Raw genomic sequence first — 18856 nt, 5'->3', positions numbered from 1 at the left:
CCAAAAGGAGAATGGTGAACTGCAGCAGGGCAACTTCAGCCTGCAATCCACCAGGTTCACATCCAGCTGAACCTGAGGGGACACGCATGCATGCACGCATGAGCACACACAAGAAGTTAATCCTAGTTGGATCTATATTTTACTAGTTATTATATGACTGCCCATTATTCAAGGATGAGTGAGTCTTCTGTGCAGCACTGGAACATACTACTGGGTGCCTAAACATGCCAAGAACAACTTTGGTGACAAGATGACGAGAAAAGAAGCCTTTAGACATGCTGCATAGTAACCCCGAAGCTTCATAACACGCTCTGTGCTACAGTAACCATCAATACCATCAGCGTGGGTGGGTCATTCTAATATTATAACATTGGCAGTCCTCATTATGAGTTGTCTTTTCAACATTCAATCCTCAGCAAAATACAAATACAAACAAAACTACCAATTAATATTCCATTGTTACCCATATAAATAATTTGCCTGATTCCCCAGATTTACAGTACCAAATGTAAGCAAAAAGTTGTGATAATTTAGAACACATTACTTTCTTACAATGAAAACTGCCTGTACAGACTACAGCGTATTAAGCATCACAGGATGTACTGTATTTTTTATTAGCATGATACCTGTACAGTACAGTAAGAATATTAAACAAATTAGTTTACTATAAACAACATCACTGTTGCCACTTGGAAAAATTAAGTGGCTATCACAAAACAACTGAAATACAAAATCTATAAGTGTATCATAAAAAAGGTTTCACCAAAGAAAAAAAAAAAATCTTCCTATCAAATAATCCTCGACTTGTACATTTGTGGATCAATTTCCTTACCATCTACTTCCATCATATTTTTGTCAAGCTTTATGTACTCCAGGAAAAATAAAAGCAACTTGTGTGGTGAACGTGGTAGTAAAGTGATGCTGTGGTAGCTGATGTGAGAGCGTGGCAATGTTGGTGTGGTTTGTGTGGAAGTAAATGGTGTGTTTTGCACAGATAGTGTAACGGTTGTGGTGACAGTGTGACCAGTATGGAGCTGTACCAGAACTACACAGATAACTGCTAGCATGGAACTGGGACCAGACTGGATACCGGAACATACTCTGCCATATTCAACCAAAGAGACCTAAACCAGATTGGAAGACTATAGTGTGAATGTTTTAAATCAGTTCAGTTTAGCTCATGGTAAAGTGCAGACTGAAGGGCTGATTTGACAGCTAACCAGGAAGATTCATTCCTACCTCATAACCAATGCTCATCAATGTTCATGCACCCACTGCTTTTTAAGTTGTGGGAGGGGCCTTGTTTTGCCAGGAAAAAACAAACTGACTTTCATTCTTGATCTTTCTTAGTCACTACCATTGTGTGACTTCCCTTAACTAAGGTCACTCTTAACCCACTCACACAGGGCATAAATTCCTTCAGTTTTTCACCAAAGTAATAAGTGTAGAGGGGGTTTGGCTCTGATGCCCCACACCGAAATATATGTTCACAAATTATCTCTCCACACTCAAATTGCTTGTACTGACATAAACCAAATACCCTATCAAGAACTATCTATCATCTGTACTACACATCCATCTGGTGACTGTCATTTCTGTATGTCTGAGCCTATTAATATTCTCTTCCTAAACAGCCCAGGTCTCACTACCATAAAGCATTACACTCCTCCTAATACATGCTGCATACAAAGAGCCTAGAATGGAGAAAGAGCCCTCTCAATGTAGGGAGTGGAAACAGCTCCCTGAACTCCTCCCACCACTCCATACCCTAGCCGCAGAGCTAGCTCCAGCTCTACTACCAACAACATGTGACATGCAAGAATTGACTAACTAAAGTCCTGTTCTCAGCAAAAGATTATGAACGAAAGTCTGTAACGACATGTGTTTTCTTAACCCACTAGATTATAACCTTCAAGAGAAGTATCGGCTCTACAGTATATTTAACATAATATAAACAATATAATGGACAAAAAGCATAACAAGGTTACTAAGTCAAACCTGTGAAATATAATATATCCTACATAAAATATAAGCATATTAAACGTTGGAATCAATCAAAGGTGTATGAAAGAAAGATAAACAGATCACACAGGGGGCAACTACGAAATGTAAGAGAAACTCAACCTTTCAACACAAGGACATCATTTATATTTTAGTCTTGCTGCTACCAGACAAGTTTATTAGCTTAAGAATGCACCTAAATAGTGAAGGGGTTAATGAGGGCTATATCTAACCCCTCCAGTTTGTAAAGGCCACTAATGAGCTGAATAAAATTGTACTGTATGAAGACAGCAAGAACTGAGAGGTGTCATTGTACTAAAAGAGTAAGAGAGGGAAGCATAACAGTCACTGGTGCCAGATATTAGGAAAATCAAAATGATGAACAAACAGGATATAGAAGATTCAAAATGGTCTGTAATCAAAATGGTGTACCAGAATCATCATGATAGTGTACTGTACATAATAATCAAAACGGAGTACACAACCACCAAAGCAGTGTACAGACTAATCAAATCAAAGAACAAAATCCTCAAAATGGTGTACTGTAAAGAATAATTGAGTTGAACAAGGGGAGACAGGGAGCACAACAAACACATATCTACCATGACAAAGTTTCACACTGGAGTACAAAGAAGCAAAATTACAGCTAGTCCTCAGTTAAAGTTTGCTCATTATCAAGTTGCTTATGAATTAACACCCATTCTTGGCCTTAAAGTTATTTATGACTTAATATAACATTAGTTTCAAGTTAGAAAAATGTGTATGTGTGTGTGTGTGTGTGTGTGTGTGTGTGAGAGAGAGAGAGAGAGAGCGAGAGAGAGAGAGAGAGAGAAAGACTTTGCACCCTTATTTGTGAGTTGGATATAGTCTCACTAAAGGCTATGTACTACTGTATGTGATTTTGCCGTCACACACCCCAGACTTTAACTGGGGACTCCCTGTACCACCAGCAGAGAATAAAACCATAATAAAAATTCCCTTCTTCAGCTTACAAACTGCTACAGACACACACCTCAAAAACAATAAATATAGCTACTGGGTGGTCAAAATTCTGCAACATATTTCTTTGCTGGCATTTTCTTGTGTGTTGTGGGATGGCACAGTTGTATTACAATTTTTTTTTTCTTTTATTGGAAAAAGGAGCTAAAGACCAGAAGCCTGCAAGAGTGTTCCTTCCAAGAAAAAGTAAAAACAGAGTAACCGAAAGCCAATTCAAGATCCATTTACCCATCATCATTTTCAACTCCCCATAACTCTTCATGCTTTGTGGTTTGCTTTTGCACATTCACTGATTATGCTCGGTTAGTAATATCATAGAGGCTACTAAATTGCCTGCATACCCCATACCTGCAGACTGAGCCATCCCTGCACCATACAAGATATTCCAGGCTTTGGGTGCAACATACAGCCCACCCTGTATTGCTGGTATTCTGTTAATGAATGTGAAACTTGTGAAATTTACTATGGAATGATGTCCACCTATAAAGTAAGACAAAGACCATCTAATAAACTCCAATCTGCATTTTAAGACTTGCAATGATGTACAATAATTCCTTACTACATATTCACTTCACACTTAAAAAAAAGAGAAAAAGAAAAAAAAAAAAGTTATTCAAAATAGATATGCAGTACCGTTCTTTTCAAATGACACTGCACTACTCATAAGTATGTGCAGGTAGTTGAATTTTGCAGCCAACCGTCAAGTTTGATATACCGGTAATGTACCCCAGGATCAACTGTATCTCAAAACTTCATATTACAGTAATTAAAATCCACATAAACAATTTACTACATACTGTACACCCAGTCAAAAATTCAATTTTAATATTTATCTGCAGTCATTAATATGAATATTTCATAATTCAAAAGATAATCTTTCTTGCTGGAAGACAAACCTCTTTTAAAGCAATTTTCACTTGGTATGATAATTTTCAAGACATCTACAAGGTTGAGTCAGGAATTACCGTATCAAGCATGACATAAATAGGTAGTTTATTTACTATGTAGCCCTTTGACTGCCAGGATTTTCTCAAATGAAGAAAATTGGTGCTAGCTTGCCTCGAATCTGAAGAGTCTCAGGCCAGACTGGGAACCATGCCACTTTACAGAGAACAAGATTTCACAGTTACTCCATTAACAATAGCCACTTATGGTCACCAAAAGTCTAGCAGTAAAGAGTAATAATTAACAATATAAAATTCATCATTTTAATTAAAATGATTATAGTGTCAACTACCATATGGTATCAATTTTCTTGTCTCACTCCCAGCAATCATGATTGTGGAAGTGGGTCATGTTTTAACCCATTATTCATAATGATTTAATTATAAAAAAAAAAAAGTCCAATGGTCATTAGTAAAATAATTACTTACTGAACTGAATGCAAATTACGTCTATAAAATCATTTACAAAAAAAATGCAAACAGATATTGACAAGTTTATACTTCATTGATGTAGTGCTGCCTACTTCATCCTTCACTTTTATCATTCTTTTCCTCTGTCTGTCCTCCTCTCTTCCTATTTCTCCCATCTTTCCTGTCACTTTTTATTACTCTTCTTTCCTTTCCAGGTGGCTTTACATTGTTATCACAAGTCTATGGTTTCCTGTAAGCCAGGAAACCATTTACAACACTAGGCGGTAACCATATAACCCTCTCACGTGTGTTTCCTATGCATCAACAAGTGGGCTGGCAGAGGGTTACTGCCCCTACCCGTGATACCACTAACTCAAAGACAAAAGGCCACCCCTTACGGAATTATGGTGTCTGGCTACAGATAGACAGATAGGTACATGCTAGGCGGTAACCATATAATCCTCTCACGCATGTTTCCTATGCGTCAACAAGTGGGCTGGCAAAGGGTTATTGCCCCTACCCGTGATACCACTAACTCAAAGACAAACGGCCACCCCTTACGGAATTATGGTGTCTGCCTACAGATAGACAGATAGATTGATAAGACAGATAGGCAGACCCAGGAATGAAAAGTTTCATATTAAATACAAATTTCATATAGTTATATCCTATCTTCAAACCTTACACTACCTCACCTTTAACTAAATTTAAAACTATGATTTGGCATGGTTACCCCTCTGGCCTGATACACCTTACAACTAACTGTATCCATTGAAGAAAAACAGCTAACTGGGATGCTTTAAAATCTATGATTGCTATGATTTACTCTGCCAATCAAAATACAGTACAGTAGTCTGATCCTGGCTAATAAAAATATGAAGTGTATCCTTACCAGCAAAGTTTATGTGTACATATATAAAAACTTCCCCTCTCTCTGTGACATAATGAGTAAAATAATGTACTAGTAATCAGTATAAAAAGTGAGATTTATTGTGCTTATTTAAACATTTCAGTTATTAAATACAGTATTACAAAACTTTAGCTTCAAAAATTAATGCTCTTTATTTAAAACATGAATTAATACATTGCACCACTGCCATTATTTATTTACAGTAATATATTTCACTGTGAAAGCACATTTAAAACATGAATTACATGAATTAATATACTGAACGCATTACTATTTCACTAATAAATTCCACCAACAAGGCATAAACTATAATGCAAAAGAATGGAACATAAAAAGCAGTGTTTCATTTGTACCTTCACTATGGATAGCAATTTAATCATTCAATATACACTAATGATGCACGGAGTCAGCATTACCACCTTCAATTCTATGACATATTCTTACATTATTCCTGGTACAATACAACCTCTCAAATCTGAAAATATGCTTTCCAAAAACCTCCGCCTTCAAAAATATCATTTTATGCAATAAGGGGGGGCCATTGATATCATTAGTCTTCACACATCCAATGCACATTTGAATAAAATGTTCATATGTGGACATGTATAAAACAAGATATATAGTAATCCCTCATTTATCTGGACGTGCAGTATCCAGACCTGTTCTTTATCCAGATACTGGACTTTGGCTCTATTAAACCATTATCCGAATTTACTTGCTATTTTTTTTTTTTTTTTGTGAGGAAGAAGGAACCAAAGGCCACGAGGCTGCAATAACTGTTCCCTCCTACTGAGAAACAAAATACAAGAGAGAGTCAAATTCAAGATCTGGACATAAAAGTCCCCGAAAACTTCAGCTGACCGGACGACAAGTTCAAACATTCGATATCATGGCTGCGGGGTTCAAGGCGTGAGCAGGAAATAGGCCATAACCCACAACGAGCTAAAATGTCTGTCTGCCCCTGTACTGAATGGTCAAAGTCGCGCACTGGTCCGATAATTCCCAATGAACCTCCAGCACCCGAGTAATACTAACTGTAACCCACAAGCATGTCAAAACATCTGTACGCATCCCCACTGAATGTCCAAAGTCACATGGCTGCTGGAATAAGTAGTTCCCAACTGCCACTGCACGTCAATCACAGACCACAAGCCACAAGTGCTGTACATGTTTGGTGACAGTGGCTGTCAGCCGCTCTACTGAACGTCCAAAGTTGCCCAGTCACCAGCAGTTGTGTTTCCGAATGGCCACCATGCATCTAACACAGACCATGAGACACAAGCAATTGTCGGGTAAGAGCACCCGTCCGCCTCGTGACAGAAGGGTGAAAATCCTGCCCACAGCCTCGCTTCTGCCCCTCTCCCACCCCTCCTCCATATCCTCCTAAGCTCCCTGCCTTGCTAGCCAGGGCCCCCCAGCTCCCCCCCCTCACTCCCTCAGTTCCTCCCCTCTGGGCTAAAAGCACTGACCTGTGACTTTTTGAATTTTTTGGCAATTCATTCATGTACTACTGGTTGTACCAAAGTTCCGGAAAATCCATGAGAAAGCTCATGAAATTCTGCATCTAGACATATACTTAACTCCTGCTAGATGTGGGTAAAATTTTGCACTCAGATGGAGGGATGAAGGTAAGTTTTACTCTTAAACAACATTTACTCTCACTGCAGTTTTGTTATTTTACTCATCAGCTTTTTATTAGTTTATCTTATAAACTCCAGCAAAAGATAACAATACACCATTTATACCAATATAATCAATTTCCGGTGGCAAACTTGTCCATGGATTTTTTTATTTTTATTTTTTTTTACTTTTTGCCCAGAAGCAGCTATCACACGTGTCAATGATAACTATTTTCTGTCTTCAGGTTTTTTGTGGATTTTTGTTGTTTATACATTGTTTTCTTGGTGTTTAGCATTAATATGGATATTCCTGTGTGTTTTGATGTCTCAATATGGCAGAATGACCGGAAAACACTGCCAAAATTTGGAGGGGTACTGTACATATTGCTAGGATTTTGTTTTGTTTTTAATTTTTTGTTATCGGTTTCTTGATGTTAAGTATTACTCTGGATATTGCTATGTGTGTTTTGATGTCTAAATATGGCAGATTGACCTGAAAACAGTGCCAAAATTTGGAGGGGTACTGTGCATACAGTAGCATATTGGTAGGGTATTTTTGCTTTCCAGTGTTTTTTTCGCATGGTTTTCTTGGTTTAAAATTATTCTGGATATTCCTAAGTGTGTTTTAATGTTTATATGTGGCAGAATGACCAGATATCACTTTCAAAATCAGGAGGGGCACTGTACATACAGTGGTGTATAAGTAGGGTGATTTTTGGTTTTCAGTGGTTTTATGCAAAGTTTTCTTGGTGTTCAAAATTATTTTGGATATTCCTGTATGTGTTTTGACATCTAGATATGGCAGCATGACCGGAAAACACTGACATAATTACGAGGGGTACTGTACATACAGTAGTGTATACAAAGTGTGACAAAAAAGAAACGGGACTTTGGCTGCTAATCACATGATTCAGCAGCCACACAATAATGAAGTACATCATAGTGTTGTCCAGCATCTCAGCACTGTATGAGAAATGCAGCACTTCAATTAACCTATTACCTTTCTTTTCACAGGTGGTTTTGTAGCTCCTGTCAAGTGCCCCCTGTCACAGAATGAGCCTTGAGCAAAGGATTAACATCAAGTTCTTGGCTAACTTGGGAAAAACTCCAGCAGAAACCCCTGCCCGCTAATATCAATACACCTGTCCTGTATAAGACAACCCTAGCATGTACTCGGTGTGGACGGTGGGTGTTGGCGTCAAAGTGGTGACATGTGGAGGTGTATGGTATGTAAGACTACTGGGCCTTGACAGCAGACTGTGAAGCCTATGCCCAGAGTCAGACACATAAAAAAAAATAAATGAATAAATAAAAAAAAACAGCAGTGTATAGGTAGGGTATTTTTTTTTGGTTTTCAATGTTATTTTTGCATGGTTTTCTTGGTTAAAAATTATTTTCGAGATTCCTATGTGTGTTTTGCTATCTACATATGCCTGAATGACTGGAAAACACTGCCAAAGTAAGCAGAGGTACTGTACAAATAGGTTAGGTATAGGTTGGAGATTGGGTTTAGGTAGCGACTGGGTATAGCATGGGTGATATTGTTCATTATCTGGACACTGCCACTACCCAGAGATGCCTTTGGCTCTATTACATCAGATAATTGAGGGACTACTGTATTACTAATACAAGGTACTTCATTACATTTTTTTTCATGGTACCGTAGGATATTTTTTACATAGTTATCTCATGTTCTCATTATTATTATTATTCTTTCCAAAACAGTCATTAAAAAAAAAAAAAAATGGGTACTGTAGGATACTTTTTACATGATTTTCTCATACTTATAACCTCTGCTAAGGAGGTTATGTTTTCACCCCTGTCCGTTTGTTGGTTGGTTGGTTGGTTTGTGAGCAAGATTACACAAAAACTACTGGATGGATTTCCACCAAACTTGGTAGAAGAATGGGCCTTGGCCCAAAATACACTCCATTAAATTTTGGTGCGGATCAGGATACAGGCGCAGATCCAGGAATTTTCTTTCACTTTAACATTGCGAGACAGGGCGTTTGCTGAGGTATGTGCTCTACTGAGTGCCATTCTAGTCATTACTACTGTACTTTCCAAAATATTCCATTTGTTGTAAAGCTTCTAGATTCAAGCATTTCAGATCTGAAAGGTTGTGTCATACCTCCAAACAATATTATTCAGTTTAGGAAAGACTTCTAGTAAATGAAGGCTATTATCTATTCCCTGCAGTTAAAAAACAAAAAGTATCTCCTAAACTAAATATAACTGTCTAGGGGTAGCAAGAAAATAACACAAATATGTCATAGGACTGAAGGGAATAAAACTAAAGCTGCTAATCCCAACTTAACTCATGAAGAAAGTACAGAGAGTCCTTGTCATACAAATACAGCTTTTTAAGTAGTACTTGTATTGGAGCTATATCAGGTACTTAGTTCTCTGCTATTTACCACAGATTTAACAGCAAAAATAATCATTACCATCACCCAATCATTTATCATAGCCTGGAAAAACTGACATCAAAATTAGGCAACTGATGACAAGAACTTGCTGTAAGCTGAAGAAACCTTTTGATGGCAACCAAAGCATTTGTCAAGAAGCACTACTATTCTACTGAAGCGGTGGATCAACACAGCTGCTCTGTTAACAAAACTTACCATCGCCTCGGCTGGGAACACTCACTGTGTGCCTTCGTACAGACCTTTGCCCCCCAGCCAAGCAATCTTGACTAAAGTTAGCCTCGTGTAAACTTGTCTTCCTCATCTTCGAGTGGGACAAAACAACAATTATCACGCACGTACCATAATTAGACTCTGTGCATATCCCAGAGAGAAATAACTCATCATGTTCTTTAATCCTGGCCACTAATTTAAACTGAAACTACTCACATACTCTAGCCACATATAGTCTTGCATTATATCAGTACAGTACTGTTTAAACTTAATACATTTAGGAAAATTTCTTTAACATTACCTTGTGAAAGAATTGTGAAAGTGAAGTGAATGCGGTATAAATTAATACACTATCAAGAAATTTAAAATGTAGTAATAATTTAGTACTGTACTGTATTTATAACTGTGACTGCATACAAATTTCTTACTACTGTATATCACTACGCAAGTAAAATATTTACTGGAAGTTTATCATTATAAAAAATTCAGAAGGATAAATATAATTTAAACAGGAATTTTAACTTGACTCCCTCTCCACCTTAATGGTGTATGTGTGTATGTGTTGTAAATTCACTACTATGTCGGAAACAGTAAATAAAGTGGTTGTGTCATAACATGATAGCTGTGATAATGACTTCCTGTAAGAGACCTTCCCAAAGTGGATGTACTGAATGTGTCTGTTATTCACAAACTGTACCACTATTACTGTACTCTGTCTTCTTTCCAAACTTATTTCTCACATAAATTCATAACAGTAACAAAATTACTTTAAGAGTTAATCAGTTCTAACATGAATGTCACTAAATATTTCAATGACTCTTTTCATGTACTGTAATAATACCAACAAGTTGCATTTTCTCCATAATATGTTCAATGCATTATTCAAAAACTGAATCATATATGGTACTTCATAGTTTTATATCTAGTTTAATACAATTAAAATTGGCTCTGATTATTCCTCCACAACAGCATACAGTAAAATTTAGTGTTCTCTTTAACACAGCCTATTATGTAGCCATCATACTTAATGTACATATAAAATTGTGGGAAGTTGCTGAATGCCATGAAAAATATGTATGAGGGTGCTAAGGCTGCAGTGCGTGTGGATAGTGAACTGAGTGAATTTTTCTATTCGAATGTTGAATTGAAACAGGGATGTGTCATATCTCCATGGCTGTTCCATCTGAATATGGATGGAATTATAAAAGATACAAGGTAAAGCAGTGGACGCTGGAGCAGCCCTAATGAGAGAGGGCAGCGTTTGGAAACTTCCTGTGTTGTTATGTGCAGATGATACTGTATTGTTAGGGGAAGATGAAGGGGGACTGCAAGACTTGGTGAATGAGTTTGGGAGTGTGTGTATGAAACAGAATTTAAAGGCGAACGTAGGGAAGAATAAAGTTATGGTCTTCAAAAGAAATGAGGTCACTGAATGTACAGTGAGGTTGGATGAGGAGGAAATGGAAAATGTGAGTGCATTTAAGTACTAGGGCAGTGTGATGAGTAAGGATGGAAGTTTGGAGGATGAAGTGCTCGAAAGGGTACAAAAAGGAAGAAAGGTGGCTGGTTCTTTGAAAGCAGGGATAAGAAACAGGGAAGTGAGCATGGAAAAAAAAAAAGTCATTGCATGATAGTATTGTGATACCAACCCTAATGTATGGAAGTGAAGCTTGGACTTTGTTGGAGGGACACAAGTCAAGAGTGAGTGCAGTGGAAATGAGTTATTTGAGAAGAGCGTGTGGAGTCACTTCGAGAGAGACACTGACAAATGAGGAAGTGAAGGAGTGTTGTGGTATTGATGTGGATGTAATAAAAAACATAAGAGAAATATATTGAGGTGGTTTGGCCATGTGGAGAGGATGGAGACCTAGAGACTGACAAGGGGAATGTATGTGAGTGAGGTGGAGGGGGGAAGAGGGAGAGAGAGGCTGATGAAGAGATGGGGTGAAGAGGTATATGAGAGAGGGGGGTGTCAGCTGGGGGGAGAACAATGAAATGGCAGGGGACTGGGCAACATGGAGGTGATATGTTTGTGGCCACCCCTTATGGGATTAAGGTGTCTGGCAATAGACAGATAGTAAAATTATATGCTCCAATACCATTCACTTTCTTTGCTGGTGCATTAAAGTGGAGCAAAAACCATAAAACTGTAATGTAATAGATGGATAACAGCTGTTGCTCTGGCCCTGGTGACAAACAATACAACATCTGTAAGATTAACAACCAAAGTGAGCCCCATACCCCTGACATCATTTACATTTTATTCTTGTTACTTTCAGCTCATTTTATCCAGCACCAGATATACAGATTTTTTTTTTTTTTTTTAATGAAGGAGTTAGATGCAGGCTCCTTAACCCTGTTAATACTAGGGATCTTTCTTAACTTCTCAGCTGCAACATGCCTTTCACTAACATTTCTGGTAGCCTGTAGCAGCCCTTGCAAAATTTAAAGAAATTTTCTGCATTTTTCTCAAAGAATACAATGCGTCTTTATGGCCTCTGTCTTATGAGGTGGTTAGTGGCGGCTATTTCCTGCCCACCTAGGCATTAGTTGACAAAAAAAAAAAAAAAAAAAAAAAAAAAAAAAAAAGTACCTTCAACTCACCTCTATGCACGAATGGGTGCATCTAGTCTTCTAGTTTGTTTTATTTAAAGTAGTAATACTTATCTACTTATGGAGAGATTTTCATTAATCATCATCATCATCATCATCTAATCCTGTGTTGGTCCAAGAGGAGCATAGAAGCCCAGGGCTTGGCAAGTTGGTTCTGACAATTAAGATGAGAGTGACCATTCTCACTCATCCCTGAGTGGCATTACATGAGTAGTAAACCCCAACCACCCTTTGGATATAAACCGACACAGGCTCAATCCAGCTGGAGCGCTTAATTTCTCACTAAACCACCAGGTGCCAAAGTTTGGTTATATGGTTACCACCCAGTGTTGTAAATGGTTTCCTGGTGTACAGGAAACCATTTGGCTTGTCACTCACTGTAGAGTCACCTGTAGACAAAATGAAGGGGAAAGAAAGAAAGAAGGTCTTAGGAGTAAGGAATGAAAGAAAGGAAGACATAAGAGGAAGGAAGGAACGAAGAAAGAATGAGAAGAAAGCGCAGCCACTCAAGAGTACCACTACACTGAGTGAGTGTATGGTGGGCACCCCCAAAAATCTTGAAGCAAAAAAGGTCGCTCTTTCCCACATCTCCAGCCCCTAAACGTCTTGTCTGACGAGTATGTCACAGCCTAGAGGTTAATCTGAATACGTTGTCTGTTAATAGCAAGAACAAAATGTGAATTACATCACTGGACTGAAGAGGCTAACAGCCTGTGGATGTCATGTATTTCACATGGCTTTAAGCCCCATAAATGCATACAGTATTAACGTCACTGAACTCAGTCAGCGAGATCCCACCAAGTATTACATGTTAATGAAGTTACATCAACACAAAGCCCAATATAATGCAACAAAATTCATGCAAATAATAAGTAAATAAATAAATAATAACTGTGTATGGTTTAACTAAATGCCAGAGTTTACTGCCAGTATACAGACCAAACAAAGAGCAAGAGCAAGCCGTATGTCAACAACTGCTATGCAATCACAGTCCTTAACCTCTTCAATCCAGTCATATGTTATAATGATTTATTCTTCCTTCCTCCAAGCAATTTTATTAAGCTTGAGGAAGTCCTCTTATGGTGAAGGGGTAAATGAATGCTATATCTAACCTCTTCAGTTCAAAAAGTCTCCCCAAAGCTTAATAAAATGCTGAATTTAGCAAGAATAAAATGAAAGTACATCATCAGATTGAAGGGATTAATATTATCACTTACATAAAGCTTTATAACAAGACTCAGTATCAAAAGTACAGCTATTATAGCTTTTAATTATGCTGAATAAGAATGTTAAACAATGGAAAATATCTTTCATTTCAACAGCATCTGAATTACATTACTTAAAGCAGAATAAATGCAAAAATGTGTTACCCAAATCAAGACACTTCTACAAGTGATCATCTCTGTTAGTGCCAGACATTTTAATACTACTGCATCAGACATTCCATTCCCATATCATTTTAGTTCTACACAATTAGGCCAATTGTGCCTACATTGCACTACTATTTATTTTGCATTCTGGTGAAGCAAATGCAATTTTGGTGCATCTAAAGCATGCAAAACAAGTTATCATCTTCTTTATACTATAGAACCAATTAGCTGAATTCTAAGTCCAGAAACCAAAATTGCATACCGTACATAAACTAGTATGATTATGTTTTAAAATATTAATCTGTCAAACCCAACATGTGAAAACAACAGACAGTAAAACCTCATCATGCCAGTACCATCAGGATTCATGTCATATGGCTTTATGATAGTTTTCAGACTTGAAAGTTTAAGATTTCTGTTAACTTTTTTGCTGCCATGGACAATGTCAGGTATTCTATTCAAGCTCAGTACAAGCCATTTTATTCAGGTGAGGGAAATTCAAGCACTGAAGGGGTAAATCAATACAACTTCATTCTGACTACTAGAATTCCCTCAGTTAAGTAAAGATCTAGTGGTTGCCTTAGTAAAATTACTAACTACATCCATAAAAAGCATCTGTTCATAAAAATCTTATATATGATGAGCCATTAATATCCACAGGCATTACAGTTCAGTACACTGCATACAGTATACTAGTGCATCCCTCCATCTGAGTGACTTATTACTGACATAATCAGTGTCACAGACATTTTTTAGAGTAATTATCATGTGTCATATTTTAAATCCATGCTTCTGCATCCCATTACTGTACACATCCAAATATTATCACAGCTAAACAATTTCCAAGTAAATTATGGTTTTTACTCTAGGTTTATACCCCATTTGTGGACACTTGTAAACCATGGCTTCTACTCATCCTCTGAACCTACCCCACTCTGAAAGGATATCGTAGCTGGAGTTTCACACTGACCAAAGACCTGTCATTGAAAGTTCATAGCACATCTTAGGCCTGTATTCTTGTCAGACAGGACACTCCCTAACACTTATTCCTGAGCAATTTACTTTATTTTACCTCACAATCCTCTTTTGTATTACTTAAACCATTCTAATATTGCCATACTCAGCATAAATCACACACATAGCAAACTGGTAAGAAAGAGGCGATAGAGGCCTCCTTATAATAGGAGAATACAGGCTTTAGACTTCACAAATAACAGTGGCCATCCTGGACATTTCCTCGTGTGGCCTACCGAAGCTTTGAACTGCCATTACCCCTTCTGTAAGGCAATACTGTTTTGTGGTGCTCGAGTACTACCAAAAAAATGTCCATGGCACGCCGCAGAAACTGAGCGTGGCAAAGGTGCATGCTTATATACCACACAATTCAACTGATGTGTTGGAGGCAACTCGAAGAGCAGTACTGCACCTAAAAGATACCCTTGTGTTGGCATCAGCATCAATACCGTGAAAGAAAACAATGATGTTGTGATACGCCACGGTATAGAAGGGGTTAACAATGAATAAAGATCTTTGTTTTGGTGTGAGATCCTTGGTAAGACTTCCTTCCAGTTGTGGTAAATGCAGAAGAAAAGCAAAAACTGTGGCTAATGAGTGCATATGGTATGTAATAAAGGAAAACAATGTCAAACAACAAATTATTGGCTGAATTCACCTATTTAAGTGAGGCTTTACTTCTCTGCTTCATAGCACTGCGCACCAAGAATACTGTCTCAAATACCCACTTATCAACAAAATTCAATCTACTCATGTGAGGTTTTCCTGTTCTATTAAACAGCACTTTACACCCATAACTACAGTCAGGGACAAAAGCTGTCCTAAGATTTCACCTTTTCTACTTCCTACTTCCCTCTGCTGATTAATATTTCTAAGCTGAGAGAGACCTGGAACCTGTGCCAATAACTGATTCTCTTTGATATGATGTGTCAGGAAAGAAAGCAATGGACATAGTTTAACTATGAAGCTGATACACTGGAAAAGTAGCTCCATATAATGCAAATGAATTCTCTTTGATGTGATGCATTAGGGAGAAAGTGACAAACATGCCCTATGTGTGAAGTAGATGCAGTGGAATAGTAGCTCCCCACTGCTGATTCCCTTCGATATGATGCATCGGGGGGAAAGTAATGGGTATATCTTAAGTAAGAAGTAGATATAGTGGAATATTAGGCTAACTTTTCACCCTGAATGTATTAAATTAGTGTTTTAATGCAAATAACAAAACAAACTATGCATACCTTTGTCCCTTCGGCCAGAGGTGGGGGTGGTGTGAGCGTGAGGATCGATGGTGGCGGTAAGGCACCCCCGCGTCACCACCTCTAAGGCAGCGGCGGCGGCAGATCACCTCTTGACACACAATGCCATCATGCCCCTCATCTAATACACTCCCTGTAAATCACCTGCCTCATTAACACTATCAGGACCCTGGGACTCATTCTCAACTAAATAAAATCACCTGACATCAGCTAGATAGGGTGACTTTTTCATGCTCACTCCTTCTGGGCATGAGGCATCTAGGTACAGACAGCATAAAATTACCATCTCTCCATCTTGAATGTTAAGCTGTAACTATAGACTTACACCAGAATACAATGCTTGTCATGATGTAGTACTATGGAAAGGATGCTGGGTCATAGTTTTTCTTTTTTTTTAATAACTCATAGCTCCATGGTATTTTCAGTGCATTCTATGATAGCTAGTTTCTTTTTCTCATAAAACCGGAGGGTCTTCTCTATAGCATTCCCTTCGTTAATGAGTCTTGTGGAGGACCTATGTTTGTCCTGAAATTATGTCTGTGCCTTGGTGGTAAGCACAAGGAAAGCTTGAGTGGCTTTCTTGGATAGGCTTGGTGACAGTCCAGATAGTTAATGTTATGGGAAGGAGTAGTCCCACCCAGTTAGGTACCTAATTTCTGTTATGTTTTTTCAAGTGCTTTGACTGATTTTTATATACAGTACCCTATTCAATTTTTTATGGAAATGCCTTATTTTGATGTGGTTATTGTGAGAAGGAGGAAAGAAAAGAAGAAAATGGCTAAATAGGGTATTTGCAATAAAAACTGGCATGGTTCAGCATCATTCAAAACACACAAAAACACATCACAAAAAACAGATATCATGAGAATAATAAATGGTTAAGAAAAAAAAAATCCAAAATACAGTATACTCGTTTTCTGTCACTGAGCTATGGGATATAAACTATTTTTTTTTTTTTTTTTTTTTTTTTTTTAATGCAAGGAAGCAGGAACCAAAGGCCACAAACCTTCAAACCGTTCCTTCCAAGAAAAAAACAAACAATACAAAAGAGCCAAATTCAAAATCCGTTCATTTCAAGATGCCTGGACACGCTGTGTTTGAAAGACTGGCGATCACAGGAAGTAGGAAATACAGACAGAGGGAGACAGTTCCAGAGTTGACCTGTTGCATAAATGAACGACTGGGAGTAACGGTTAACTCTTGCATTAGAGCTGGACAGAAAAGCGATGAGAGTCTGTTGTTAGACGGGTGCTACGCGTCCGTCATGGAGGTGGAGGGATGCAAGCAGAATGTTCAGAGGAGCAGTGACCATTGAAGTAGCAATTGAAAAGGGATAAAAATGTAACAGTGCAGCAAAAGAGACAGAGGTTGAAAGGAGCCAGTAAGAGGAGGAGAGTTAATGAGACGAAAAGCCTTTAACTCCATCCTATTGAGAGAAGCTATATGTGGGGAGCCTCCCGAAACATGAGAATTGTACTCTACACAAAGGTGTATAAAACTCATGTATAAGGTCAACAACCATGAAAGTACAGAGTCGGCTTAGCACATCTTATCTCTTGGAAGCAGATTTTACAAGAGATGTAATATGATCTTTCCAAGATAAGTCCCAACAGAATGAAATCCCAGGCATGTTTAAGGAAGATGAAGGATTGAGCTGAAAATCTTTGTCTACTTAAAATGAGTGAACTTTAGTTAGCCTATAATTCAGTTCTGCATTATGGTGGTAATATCTCTGCCTCAAATTATGCGGTCAATTTTAAGTACAGGTAATTCGCATCACTCGATTTCAAAACAAACATATATTCTCTGGTTGATTTTAGTGTGATTTGAATTAATCTGAGCTTCATTTCGGTCAAAAACCACTGGTTATGGGGACTGGTCTACCCATGGCAAAATATACCTATTTAAGGGTAATTAAGAAAGCGACCACATCGCTCACAGCAATGTTTACTGATGATCTCACCGACTGGGCACATTGTTTACAAACTATCCCTCTGACTGGACACGTCAGTGTATCTCATGTAAAAACAGTGGAAAACTTAATGATTTAGCCAAACCTAACCTCAATTGCATCTGACAGCTAGCTTTCAAATAAGAAATCCTCATTAAGAACGTTAAACATGGCTGGCTACTGGCAGCCAGCAGTGAAGATCTAAGGTCACTAAATATAGGATTTTCACATTAAATATACAGTATATTTCCGAAAACAAATTTATATTGGAACTGATTCAAAATAACATGATCTACAGTGTGGTTGTGTCAGATTTCCTGAATCAGGTGACGTGAATTACTGAAAACTTACCAATTATGCATTCTGGATTATCCCAGGGCTGTGCAAGATTATCTTTACCTCAATATTACCCAAGGCAAAATGACAATCAAAGGTCAAAAAGCGCCACATAACCCTACAACAAACCTAGCTCAGCATGACCAATGATAATCAAAACCAAATGCTTTCCACTTTCGCCTCACCACCATCAAAAAAAAATTTACACATACAAACTATATGGTGTATTACAAATTGCAGACGGTACGATAAATACAGTCTTCACAATATATACATAAATGAGTCACAATCATACAATTTTTGACATGACATCCAATAATCATCACGAACTTTCGTCAGGAAAACCGAGACTCAATATTACTGCCATCAGATAAAGTACACAACTGCAGTTCTGGTATATTTCGTACCTTGTCTTATTTGTTCTTCTTTTTATCTTTCAATATGCATGAATTCCACTTCTTCCGTTGAAAATAAAATAAGTAAATAGTTCACCTCCAACAGCTTGGCATCCCCAAGAACAAGACGTAAACACTAAAGACGACGATGTCTAAGGGATACGGAAAGCAAAGAGCATCGGATATGATTATAAATTTATTCTAATCGTAAACAGGCGTGTTATTACGCTATTTAGTAGTAAATATACCTACACTGATTCTTCACTTTTAAAATTTAAGGTATTTTTTACTGTGCAAATAAAGTTGAATAATGATAATACAATACAATTTTTTAAAATCAGTGTAAAAAAAAGTTTTAGATAATTAACTAGACAGCCTAAGTTGCTTTGCAACAA

The 18856-nt window shown here is 37.7% G+C and overlaps 1 protein-coding gene across 1 annotated transcript in view; it reads right to left on the bottom strand.

Annotated features, from left to right (window-relative positions):
• The window catches only part of Pi3K92E (phosphatidylinositol 3-kinase 92E), a 42294-nt gene extending 23722 nt beyond the window's left edge, over positions 1-18572 (bottom strand). The window contains exons 1-3 of the mRNA XM_080276067.1: positions 18474-18572; positions 15762-15912; positions 9509-9614 (exon numbers count right to left, since the gene is read on the bottom strand). Of these exons, the coding sequence (XP_080132193.1) occupies positions 9509-9614 (106 nt within the window). The 5' untranslated portion in view covers positions 15762-15912; positions 18474-18572. The remainder of the gene's footprint in view (positions 1-9508; positions 9615-15761; positions 15913-18473) is intronic.
• Positions 18573-18856: the final 284 nt, after the last annotated feature.

This window comes from Coenobita brevimanus, chromosome 63, assembly GCF_032717465.1.
Source record: "Coenobita brevimanus isolate Jiangsu-jjx chromosome 63, ASM3271746v2, whole genome shotgun sequence".
Classification (NCBI taxonomy): domain Eukaryota; kingdom Metazoa; phylum Arthropoda; class Malacostraca; order Decapoda; family Coenobitidae; genus Coenobita; species Coenobita brevimanus.
Note: the sequence above shows the minus strand (reverse complement) of the source record. Positions and strands in the feature narration are given on the sequence as shown.